At 45.3% G+C, this 12,791-nt stretch overlaps 1 protein-coding gene across 1 annotated transcript in view; it reads left to right on the top strand.

Annotated features, from left to right (window-relative positions):
- Window positions 1-255: 255 nt before the first annotated feature.
- The window catches only part of LOC137527760 (CCN family member 1-like), a 31,798-nt gene continuing 19,262 nt past the window's right edge, over window positions 256-12,791 (top strand). The window contains exon 1 of the mRNA XM_068248638.1: window positions 256-494. Within this exon, the coding sequence (XP_068104739.1) occupies window positions 432-494 (63 nt within the window). The 5' untranslated portion in view covers window positions 256-431. The remainder of the gene's footprint in view (window positions 495-12,791) is intronic.

The raw sequence follows: 12,791 nt of genomic DNA, 5'->3' as shown, positions 1-12,791 counted from the left end.
GTCCTGCACGGAAAGGAAGGGCTCTCAGGAATGTGGAGACTGCTGGCATCTCTATGCACTGCTATTCTTAGTGAATTGTGTGACTGCAGCTTCCCCTGCGGCCTCTAGAGGGCAGAGCTGCCAGAGCTGCGGCTGGGCTTCTCTCAGCTGGTGCCAGGAATGAGTGACGTCAGAGTCAGTAGGGGGGAGGCAGGGTCCCTGGGCTGGCAGGGGGGTGGGCGTGGCTGTGCCCTGCCTTATAAGTAGCAGAGCAGCTGCTGAGTGTTGTCAATGAACAGCTGAGACTCGCAGGTGATTTGTGGCTCAGCGCAGCCCAGCACCAGCTCAAACCTAAACCCTCTTCCCTCTCATTAGTGTGACAGAGGATCTCTGGTCCTGTCATTGCCTTATTATCCTCTCATCTACCTGCCTCTGGACTTCTGTCTGCAGACATGATCCCTGGACTGCTGCTTGTCTGTGCCCTTCTGGCTACTGGCTGCCAAGGGAAGTTGGTGGTAAGTGTGTTTCTGTATCTGTAACAGTCCTCTTTAGAAAGTCCTTGCAAAGTGACACAGCCAGGATGGTTGTATTCTGCAGACCTCTCCAAGAGTTTTTTTCTGCAATCCAGCTCTGTGCTGAACTGCAGAGCTTGCAATCTGATCCAGGTTCCTTGTTTGCTGCCTCCTATCTTTATAGTGCCACTGGACTATTTAGCCCAGTTATAAGTGTTGCAACTGTCTCTGAGCTGGTCTGTAGAGCTTGCAATCTGATCCATCGAGCTAGCCTGAAGTTCTTGCCTGCTTAACTGCCTTGTGTCATGAATAGTTGTTGCAAGTTTGGTTGTCATTTTTGCAAAGTCCTTGTAGCCTTCCTCTGAGCTGGTCTGCAGAGCATGCAATCTGATCCTTGGCTGGCCAATAATTTTGACTTGAGGTCTTGTATCTTTAGAATGTTACGAATATGTATTACAAGAGCGGCTGTAACCATTGCAAAGTCTCTGTAGCATCTGCCTTGGTGCTGCTCTGCAGAGCTTGCAATCTGATCTGTGACCAGTCTATAATTCTTCCTTGATGCTTCCCATCATTATGTTGTCAGGGATGCTCATTGCAGTGTCAACTGTTTCAAGGTTCCTGTAAGCATCTGTCCGAAGAGCTTGCAATCTGATCCATGATTAGCCATATTCAAGCTTGAAGCCTTGTCTCGTTTAGAATGTCAGGAAGATTTATTGCAGATCAGCTCTTATTGGTTTAGCTAGAAGATGTGTCCATGGCTAAAGATCTTGGAGGACTTACAATTGCTGTTGGATTATGATAGAAGCTTTCTGGGCAATTAGCAACTTTGAGTCTTTATGGGGCTTATTGATGTCAATCGATGCAGTTTTGCGGAGCAGCAAGTTAGTTGCAGTAAAATGTTTGGGTTCCCGTGGTTACTGCTTTCTGCCAGTATCTCTTCATTTCAAGGACCTGAGGTCTAGAGAGCAAAATCTCAGTAAGGTTGATCTTTACCCAACAGCAAAAACTACCAAATGTCTAAACTCTGTTAAAAGTTCAATAACATGCTTTGCAGTTAGTAAGTAAGCTTGATCATTTTGAGTTACTGGAACCCATCATAACGAATCAGCTTTCAGTGGGTTAAGGTTTGGTTGATAACTGACCGATTGGTTAGTTTCTGCTGATTATTGTTTTGTGTTTTTTTGGGTTTGTATGTTTTTTGGTTTACACCTATCCTTTCCTTATCTGCCCTAATGGGTTTTAAAAAAAAGTTTAAAATCACCAAACGGGGCTAAGTTTTAATAGGAAACATTTTGTTTTACTATGCTATCTGTTAAAAGTGAGGTACAATGTCTTAAAGGTTTTGAATTAAAGTTCCTGTGTTTAGTTGTTTTTTGTTTTCCTGAGAATGTCACGTGAACTGGCCTTGGAAAGTGAGTGACTGGATACAAGTTAAGCGCTGATAAATATGACTATTTTGGTGCGACTAATCCTTCCACTGCCACCCACGTGTCTGGCTCCAGATTAAACAAAAACAAACGCTTTATTCTGTGTCTACGCCATAAGAGAGTCCCTCTTCTGCCCCCATCCTGGTCAATGGCTGTGTTATGATGAGATCAAAGTCCTAGCTAGTGGTGGATTTTGATTGGTCTGGAGATGTCTGGGCGCTTCTAGGGGGAAGTATAACTTACTTGTTGGACAGGCCTCTGTTTCGGCAGCAAATCATAGCAGTAAAAGCGTGCTGTTGTGGCTTGCGGTCAGACCAGTGATGTGGGAGGGCTTGCTAGTTAGTCGTAGCTGCTACTTGGAACGAAAGGATTTGATTGCAGTGATTAACGAGGGGACTGTTGGACTTTTCCTCTGCCGTACGATAAATGGGCAGCTTTTAGGTAAAGTTGAGATTATGGTCATCTCTTGAGAAACCAGAAAATTATTTTTTTGTGGATCCTCTGGATTCTTTAGAAACATAAAATGGTATCCTAAGAAGTCTGACAAAGGTTTGATTAGAACACAGGGAGGAAAACTAAGGAAAAGTTGCTTTCAGCTCTAGATGGCCAATAAGAGAGCATGTAGAAAGGGTGAGCAATGTCTATGTGGGCTTTCTAAATTCATGAGTCCTGAAGAAATGTACCCTTGGCATATCATGCAGAACACTGTAACATAAAACAATGTTGTCAAGGGTTGAAATCCCCCAACCTTATAGTATTTAAAGTAGGATCCCAACCAACCCCCTTGTTTTTGAAGTCCATAAGCAAGTCCATATGGAAGTGAACCTCTTAGGTTTTATGAATTTTGCAATTTAAGGAGAGTTTCTCACCAAGGTTACTCAAATCACCTGGTCAGGAAATTAAGGTACCATAAATCTAATCATTAATAATGGAAATAGAGTTCTTTCACATTTTGTTCAAAAACATTGCCTTGAGTAAAGTTTGTGTGAACTTTTTTTTCCCCCCTCTACCTTTTCTGGAGACCGTTGAACAGTTCTGGAATTAAACCTATCAAATGGACTAAAAAAGGGGCTTGGAAGTCAACCTCTTTCTGAGCATTTGAGGGGTAACTCTGTTGGCCAAAAATGAAATAGGTGGAGAAAGTTCTGTGAATGGTCCAAGGAATAATGACTGTCTCCAACTCAAGTAATACTTGATGGCCTCTTTCCTCTTGATTGGTTGGCTGTAACTGAGAACACGGGCTACTACTAGACTATAAACCTCAGCAGGTTTTCACCTTCCATTTTTAACATAACATTTGTTTAACGAATGTGATGGACCCTCTTTGAATGAGTGTCATCGTGCCCCATGCCTAGGGCTTCTTAAAGGCTAAATACAGCCCTGCTGCTAGGTAGGAACTCCAATCTCTGGATATAATTATTTTTTTTTTTTAGAAGGTGCTGGGCAGCCGAGGCACTTGGCAGGGTGCCGTGGTACAGTGTTGGCACTGGAGCTCAAGTCAGCACCTTAAAGTGTTTCTGGAAGTTTGTAAACAGTGTTTGCCACTCTTGTGCTTCTAGGCTCTGGCTGTTTATATTCGGAGTCGCTCTCACATGCCAGGATTGTGTTTCAAGAGCTCCGGGATGGCTTCCTCTGTGATTTTTTATCCTTGGGTTCGGGCGACACTGAAGGAACGTCAAACTATATTTGCAGCCTCCACAGCTCTTCAAGAAGAGTCAGAAGAGATGGGCAGGTTTGGCTTTGCTTGTTTGGTGCTGACGCTCCTATTTAAGGATTACGAATACGCCAAGAGTTGTGTAAATTTCCTCTACACTGCTTCTACTGGGCACCAGTATTGGCTACAGTGATGATGTATAGTGGTAGCATCATTAAGTCGGTAGTCCAGTCACTTTACACTGCTTTTACTGGGCACCAGCATTGGCTACAGTGATGATGTTTAGTGGTAGCATCATTAAGTTGGTAGTCCAGTCACTTGACCTTTATGCTTTCATGAAGACTATCGCCAACTTAGTGGCCTAGCGGGCTGTGTGGTGCATTCAGGCATTAGTCACATGGGCATAAAGAAAGGAGAGTGATTGGTCTGTTAGATGAGCCCCACCTCCCTGCTGACAGACATTTGGGGTTTCAACTGGGATGGAAAGGGGGTGGGGCATAATTAGCAGGAAACCGGAGATTCCTGAGGAGGAAATAAGGATCTATAAAATGGTGTGGCTGAATACTTCACATAAAACGGTGATTTATGCTTATAATCTATGCCTGAACCTGGACTTCACAAAGATGTGTGTGCAAGCTATATCAGGCACTGCTCCCCTGCCCGCCCTCCCGACCTCCTTTAATCAAATTATCTGAAGTGGTCCACCAACAATTTTTGGAAGGTATGACTAATATGTAATGAATAAGACAGACGCCTCACTAGACAAAAGTCTCGGACTAAAGAGATTATGGATTTGTTGTTGCCGTCCCATGGAACTTTGAGGAGATCTTCTCTAAAGGGGCCCATACACTAGTCGATTTCATCCATCAATAAATTCTATGGAATCGATCGGAAATCGATTCTATCAAATCTGTCGATCGATTTGCGGCCGTTTTCAATTTGATCCATCTGACAGGATGGAAAATCTAGGTTCGATCTGCTGCTGGCAGCAGATCGATGGCCCATAGAGTTGCATTGGATCTAATGATCCAATAATGCATTTAGATCGATTTTAGATTTCATTCTGAAATCTATTGGAAATCTGTTCCTAGTGTGTGGCACACATCAGATAGATTCCTGTCAGATTCGATTTGACAGGCATAAGTGTATGGCCACCTTACAGAAATCATCAGGCATACTTATAGAAAATCTGATTTACTTACCTGGGGCTTTCTCCAGCCCCTGGCAGCTGTCTGTTCCATGCCAACAGTTCCGTTGGCAGCCGCCGGCCTGGGGTCCCCGCACAGTGCAGAGGGCGACCTCGAGGGCATCCTCACTACACCTGCATGAAGCGCCACTGTCAATCAAACCCACGTTGTTCACGGCGCACTGCACAAGCGCAGGACTACTGCATCTGCGCAGTACGCCGTGGACAACGTGGGCTTGATTAACAGCGGCGCCGTGGGTGCGAACGGAGCTGTGGGCGTGGGACAGCTGGAGAAAGCCCCAGTGTAACACTTGTGGAATTCTCTCCGTGATCAGCGCACAAGACGTGCGCTGACACTGCGGAAATCCTCCACAAGCGTATAATTTGAGGGAACCCAGCAAAAAGTGCAATGCACCTGTAGAGGGAAATTCCTGTCCACAGATGGAGCTGTGGAGTGCAGAGGAACAGATCATCTGCCCTGCCACAGACGCCAGACAGGAATTGTATGAAGGGAAGAAACGCAGGGCAAGATAGCTCTGAAAGAGAGAGAGCAAAGCGACAGAGGGTATGTGTGTGCACCAATCTAGTCGCCAACCCGCGACAGTGCATACACAACAGCAGATATGAAGTAGGAACGCAATCGCGAGAGAGGCGATTGCCAGAGGTGACACAAGGCTACAGCAAGGCAGAGCACGAGAGTAGCAAAGGCACAGCAAATAATACAATGAGGAGATAAGGAAAATAACAAACGCAAACTAAACGCGAACACCGCACTCATTCGCAACAGTGCACGCGTTTATGCGCGGCCTCCGCGTGTTAAGCACAACAGAGACAAGCACGCCTAACTAACCATCGACAGACAAACATGAAACATAGGACGCGAGCGCTTGCTAAACGGTTACCTCATCGAGCCTCCAGCAAGCGTTCGTAGCAGACAAGACAGATACACGAAAACAGGAATAAGTGAGAGATAGGATCCACAGCACTAGCGCAAGAGGCTAGTGCGATCCAGGAAGACAGAACAGAAGGATCCACAGCACTAGCGCAAGGCGAGTGCGATCCAAGCTAGACAGGCAGATGAGATAGCTGGTAGCAACCGCTGCTCCAGCTATACTCCAAGAACAAAGATCAGAACGATCTCCTGTCGACCACCGCTGGGACAGGACAATCGCATCAGATAAACAAAACAGATATGCAATCCTAACTGCACTAGGGAACCTGCCTAGTGCAGTCCCAGGAATTACTCTAAGCTAATCTTCAAACAATGAGCAAGGCTGATACTCTAGGAGTGTTTCACAGGACAAACCCTTATGACCAGCCCAGGTCTGTGATAACACATGGTATTTATAGAGCAAGCCTACAAAGGATGTGGCTAGGCAATCTGCATGACAACCGTATGCAAATTCCTCAGCAGCAAGCTGCAAAACTGACAAAAGGTCTCTCTTCCAGAGACCTGCAGAATGCAGACCTGAACAGTGGTCAAAAAGCTGCCTGCCTGCGCAGGCAGCCGAGCAGATCCTCACACCCAGGTAAGTAAATCAGATTTCCTATAAGTATGCCTGATTCATTTAAGAGCAACTCCACCCAAAAGTGTTTGTTTGGTTTGCTTGTTTGTTTGTAAAATGGTGGCATGCACAGGGCCGGCGTTAGACTTTTTGTTGCCTGAGGCAAACTTGTGAGGATGTGCCCCAGTGATTTGGAATGATCGCACAGCACCCGACAATTTACTCTGCTTCATTTAATGCTCTCACATGACATGCTGCAGCTCAACACAATAGTACACTGGCTGGCTGTGAGTCTGTGACAAGCAAACTGCTCACCCTCAGCCACTCCATTACTCCTCAGTCAGTGCCACCTCCTCCCTTCTGCTGTGCGAGTCAAATGAAACTGCTGCTCTCCTGCCTCCCCCCTCCTCACTCACTGTCAGACTCCTAACACAGCACAACAAGCTGCTTTCCCCCATTGATGACCTCTTCACCTTCCTCTCCTCTTACTTTTCCTCATACTCTGACTGCATGCTGTTAGTGTGAACACAGTACAAACATGCTGCCCCTGCAATCTCTGCACCTGATGCACATGTTTCACCTTGCATCAGCTTGGAACCCCCGCCAGATCATCTGCTCCAAGTGCAGGCCAAAATTCGCCCCCTCCTGCTCCATTCTTTATCCTTACCCCTCCATCCTACACCATCTTTCCACTGTGCCTCCCACCCCCCTATAGCAACAAAAAGTGTCTGTACAACACTCAACCCTGAACTTTCGCCCAAGTCCCGATCCCTGCGGGCGTCAATACTCGTATGTGAATTCAAGGCTTTAGTCTGAGGCCGGAATTACATGTTTTTGCAATGCTCCTACTGCATCCCACTGCAATGCAAAAAAATGACAATCATATGACCCTGCAGCAGAGTGCCCCGACAGGGTCATATGCATAGCGCCGCCCTGCTGGTCAGGAAGTACATCACTGGGATTCCCATCGGTGTGCATCATTGTTTACACTACGCGAGTGTGTTGCCCATAGACTTCCTTTATTCCAAGCTCTGTAAGTGAAGCGTGGTGGTTGCAGTAATGCGCTGCTGCCCTTGCATCAGATCGGATACTTCCCGGCGCACTGCTACGGACCACAATCAGTGTGAAAGTCCATAGACCATAGACTTCAATCGATCTTGCTGTCCCTTGTGGTAAAATCAGGTAACGCGCCACAGGAATTAACTGCAAGTGTAAAAGGGCCACTTTTGTGTCGGAGCTCTGGTAAGGACACTGACTAAAGGTGCCCATTAAAGGTAACATTTTTTCATCAGATGCGATCTTTCGACACAATTTGAACAATCGTTCCTAAACGAAAGGCATCTATCAATTGCTCCCATTAACTGAACAATTTAAGAATGTTTCACATTCCAATTTAATCATAAAATCCAACTTTCTGATCGATAATTTTTCCTTTTCCGATTGACTAAAGAATAAATTACATTGATTTGTGCAACAAAAACAGAGCAGTTTTCTATACAATTCGATCATAAAAAGTGTGTCAAAAGATCGAATCTGAAGGACAAATTGTATCATTAATGAGCACCTTAAAGGGGCACTATGGTGAAAAAATTGTAAAATGTTAAATATGTGCAAACAAATAAGAAGTACGTTTTTTTCCAGAGTAAAATGAGCCATAAATTACTTTTCTCCTATGTTGCTGTCACTTACAGTAGGTAGTAGAAATCTGACAGAAGTGACAGGTTTTGGACTAGTCCATCTCTTCATAGGGGATTCTCAGCAAGGCTTTTATTCTTTATAAAGATATTCCCTAAAAAGGATTTAAACAATGATGCTAGCCAGCTTCCCTGCTCGCCACACAGTTTTTTGGCAGTTGGGCAGAGCAACTGCCATTCACTAAGTGCTTTTAAAAATAAATAAATCCCTGAGCATCCCCTATGAAGAGATGGACTAGTCCAAAACCTGTCGCTTCTATCAGATTTCTACTACCTACTGTAAGTGACAGCAACATAGGAGAAAAGTCATTTATGACTCATTTTACTCTTTAAAAAACGTACGGTACTTATTTGTATATGTTTGCACATATATTAAATTAAAAAAATGTTCGCTATAGTGCCCCTTTAAGTGGGAGAGTTATGCCATAACTGCATAGCGGCATTTGAAAGAATGCATGCGCTGGCTGAAAGCAATCTTTCTCTCTTTCCTCCAAGCTGATCTGTAATTCCTCCTCATGTTACAGACTTATTTATTTTATCTTCTTGTTCCAGGGGTGCTGCAGGAGCGACACGGGCGACCTTATGTACTCCTCTCCTGCGTGGCCTGGCTCCCGCCCAAGTGTCTTGCGCTCTGAGAATTGCGTATGGCTCTGCAGGGTTGTTTTTGTGCAGGGAGTTCAGAGCTGCAACTGCTTCTGACATGACGGCCTTATCAGATATTACTAATCCGTCCTTCACTTCTCAAGCGCCTGCTAATCATTTTAAGGCGAAAACGAGGCTTCGACACAATCCAGCCATGTTTTTCCACTCGAGATTGTGGCTTGAAGTGACTTAATGTCTGCTGAAAACAGTTTGCGGCCTCAGTCTGGGTTGGCATTTTTTTCCCCTGCACTTCTGAGTCTCTCGTGACAGTCATAGAATGTAATTTAATTCCATTCACTGAAAATGCTAAAACCAAACATTCTACCATCCTCCCTACTAAGTATATGGGGGGGGGGGGGGGGTGCTGTATCTTACCTTTTTTCGTCCAGTACAGGGCCAAAGTTCTGTATGTGTTTTCTGCACACCAGGGGCCACATGCAATTCACTTTTTCTGCTGAGTTTTTTCCTAGGAGAAAAAAAAATCATCTTTGATTTAAGCACTTTGCAATGGAATAAGTATCAAAAAGTAGGTAAAAAGGTACTATCACATTTTTTTGGAGTATTATTTATTTATTTATTTATTTTGCTTGCTGGTGGTTTAAAATGCATTTTATGGATCCACCTGAAAATGGCGCCTGAGAATAATGGCGCATGGTGTTGCCGCTAATCTGTTTGCCGCTTATCGCTATTTAACGTTAAAGACTTATTGTTATTTAGCGTTAAAGCCTTATCGTTATTTAGCGTTAACACACAGAACCCTCTCTGGACCTATCCCTAACCCCTAAACCCCCCTGGTGGTGCCTAACCCTAACCACCCCCTGGTGGTGCCTAACCCTAAGACCCCCCTGGTGGTGCCTAACCCTGAGACCCACCTGGTAGTGCCTAACCCTGAGACCCCCCCAGTGGTGCCTAACCCTAAGACCCCCCTGGTGGTGCCTAACCCTAAGACCCCCCTGGTGGTGCCTAACCCTAAGACCTCCCCGGTTGGTGCATAACACTAAGACCCCCCTGGTGGTGCCTAACGCTAACCACCCCCCTGGTGGTGCCTAATCCTAACCAACCCTTGGTGGTGCCTAACCCTAAGACCCCCCCGGTTGGTGCTTAACCCTTACCACCCACCTGGTGGTGCCTAACCCTAACCACCCCCCTGGTGGTGCCTAATCCTAACCAACCCCTGGTGGTGCCTAACCCTAACCACCCCCCTGGTGGTGCCTTACCCTAAATCTCCCCTGGTGGTGCCTAACCCTAACCTTGACAGTGCTACATTAAATCCATTCACCGTTTTGCAGTTAAATAACTTCTGCAGTTTGGCATATGTAGGGCGCTACTGATAAATAACGTTACTGTGCGCAATAACGTCTGCTGTTTGGCAAATGAACGGCGCTATTGATAAATAACGTTAGTGTGTGCCGTTTTTCATCTTTTTTTCCCTGTGCGCCTTTATTATGCAGTACTAACGATAAATAGCGATAAGCGTATCTTTTTAATGTGGCGCCATTGTTATGCATAGGCGCTGTGCGCCATTATTCACTGATCCGCATTTTATTGACACGTTTTAAAATATCACCTAGGAGAAAACTCAGGTGAAAAAGTGAATTGCATATGGGCCCATGTGTGTCTGTATGTGTGAAAACGTGTACGTTTTATCACAGAAGCTAATGTAATTGATAGAGAAAATGGGCCATATGCAAGTCACTTTTTCACCTAAGTTTTCTCCTAGGTGATATTTTCAGAACTTGCCATAAAATGAATTTTAAGCCACCAGCCAGCAAGAAAATACTAAAAATACATTTGATAGCACCTGTTCACCAACTTTTGGCTACCTTTTCAATATTGAAATGCTAAAAAGTTAGTTTAAAGAGAAGATAGAAATAATCTCCTAGGAGATAGGAGAGGAAGTTAATTGCATATGGGCCAAATGTGTGCAGTGCTTCACTGCTGTCTGTTATTATCTGCATGGAGAAAACACATTCAATTATGCACTAGCCAATTGAATAACACTGGTTCTCTGTTTACCTGTGCAGAAAGAGAGGGAGGGGGGCCATTCAAAATCTCACGGGGGGGGGATGGAGTTGGCAGTAATTTCTAGTTACACCCCTGTGCAGCCCCCTCCTTTCATGTGTAACATTCATGTACAGCAGCCCCCCTCATCCAAGTACATCTAGTGGCGTAGCTAAGAAGCTGTGGGTCCCTTTGTAAGTTTAGCATTGGGGGCCCCCCAAACATGCTATAGATAACAATTGATACAACCCACCAAAACCAATCAAGGACAACCACAGTGTCAGAGGTGCAAGAAGGGGATGGGGAACTGTGTGTTAATGATCTACTGCTATTCAAATCATCTATAGAAGTGAATATTATCAGCAAAGGTCCAGTTAAGAGCTAATACTGTGTTTGAGGGGTGGGCCCCTTTAGCCCAAGGGCCCCGATGTGGGCGCTACCTCTACTCACCCTGTTGCTATGCCACTGAGTACATCCATGTACATCCGGATCCCGGCTGCCCCCCTTATGCATGCTTCTTATACGGGTGTCGTGTGCCTGGATATATCCCTTGCTACAGAAATGCGGGAGGCGTTCTCAAAATGTCAGCCCTGGTCATGTGTAATCCTGTTGGCCTGGTCCTCGGGGGTGATGCGTCATCAGGGGTAATGACACATTAGCGAAACCGTTAGGATGAGTGGATGGATTGATGGTGTCCTTGTGAAATTTTTATGCAATCCTCACTAATCAGATCCCTGTCCTAGTGGCCCGGAAGTAAGTGATGCTATTTACTGGTTTTAAGTGAATTGGACAAGTAATGAGGCATCAGCGGTTGCGATTTATGATGTGAACAAGGCTTTAGCAATCAATTTCTACAACATATGCTCAATCTCAGCGCATTTCAGTAGAAATATGTGGAGGTTTTAAATCAAGATGATACCATCTATTGGCCAATTTTACAGGGAACTTGAAATTACCTTAAAGGATGCCCGCACTGATAAGTGACATGATGAGATAGACATGTGTATGTACAGTGCCAGGCACACAAATAACTATGCTGTGTTCCTTTTTTCCTTAATCTGCCTGAAAGAGTTAAATATCAGGTATGTAAGTGGCTGACTCAGTCCTGACTCAGACAGGAAGTGACTACAGTGTGACCCTCACTGATAAGAAATTCCAACTATAAAACACTTTCCTATTAGAAAATAGCTTCTGAGAGCAAGAAAGAGGTAAAAAGGGGAATTTGTTATCAGTGAGGGTCACGCTGTAGTCACTTCCTGTCTGAGTCAGGACTGAGTCAGCCACTTACTTACCTGATATTTAACTCTTTCAGACAGAGAAAGAAAAAAAGGAACACACCACAGTTATTTGTGTGCTAGGCACTGTACATACCCATGTCTATCTCATCATGTCGCTAGTCAGTTCGAGTATCCTTTAAAAAAAAGTTTCACTTACCTGCAGGTGTCCTGGCTGTGCCCATGCCGATACTGAACGATCCTCTGGTTTCCTGCTGTGGCTCAGTTTCGATTCTGGCAGTCGATGGCCACTGCACCTTCATGGTGCTGGCCACGTGCGTCCTCGTTTGCGTTCCCGTAGCTGGAAGTTACCTGCACAGGCGCAGTCAATATTTTATTGTACTGTGCATGCACAGGATGCTCACGGCGACGCATGTGGCCAGGGCCGCGCAGGCGCAGTTGCCGATACTTAGCTGCGGCAGGGGACTGGAGGATCGTTCCAGTCCGGCGTGGGTAGAGGGTGGCTGCAGGGGGCTGGCAGAAGCCACCAGGTAAGTGAAGCTCTTTTTTTTCTGATTCAAGACTTCCTAATGCTAACTTAGCTGCTAAGCAGAAATCTATTGAGCATTGGGTTTCACTGCAAGTGTTAAAATTGATGCAATGCAACACATCGTCCTCCCCGCTGCTCCTCCCCTGCCCACTCACACGGGAATTATGCAACATATCCAATCTTACTTTTGATTGAAAACTGTCCAAAATAGACCAAAAGTTCATCAACTGGATATGTTGGGGGATAGATTTCCCACAGATTCAATCACAGTGATCCCAGTTATCGAAAAAAAAAATTGCGTATGCCTAGCTTAACTGCAATATTGCGTATGCCTGCAAAATTGCTTATGCCTAGCTTAACCCCACCCCCGAGGGGCTCGCTCATAAACTATTCTCACTGCATCAGGGGCTGGTATGGGGGGATAGGA

This window comes from Hyperolius riggenbachi, chromosome 8 (assembly GCF_040937935.1).
Source record: "Hyperolius riggenbachi isolate aHypRig1 chromosome 8, aHypRig1.pri, whole genome shotgun sequence".
In the NCBI taxonomy this organism is placed as follows: Eukaryota; Metazoa; Chordata; class Amphibia; order Anura; family Hyperoliidae; genus Hyperolius; species Hyperolius riggenbachi.
This window is presented reverse-complemented; position numbering and strand designations above follow the sequence as displayed.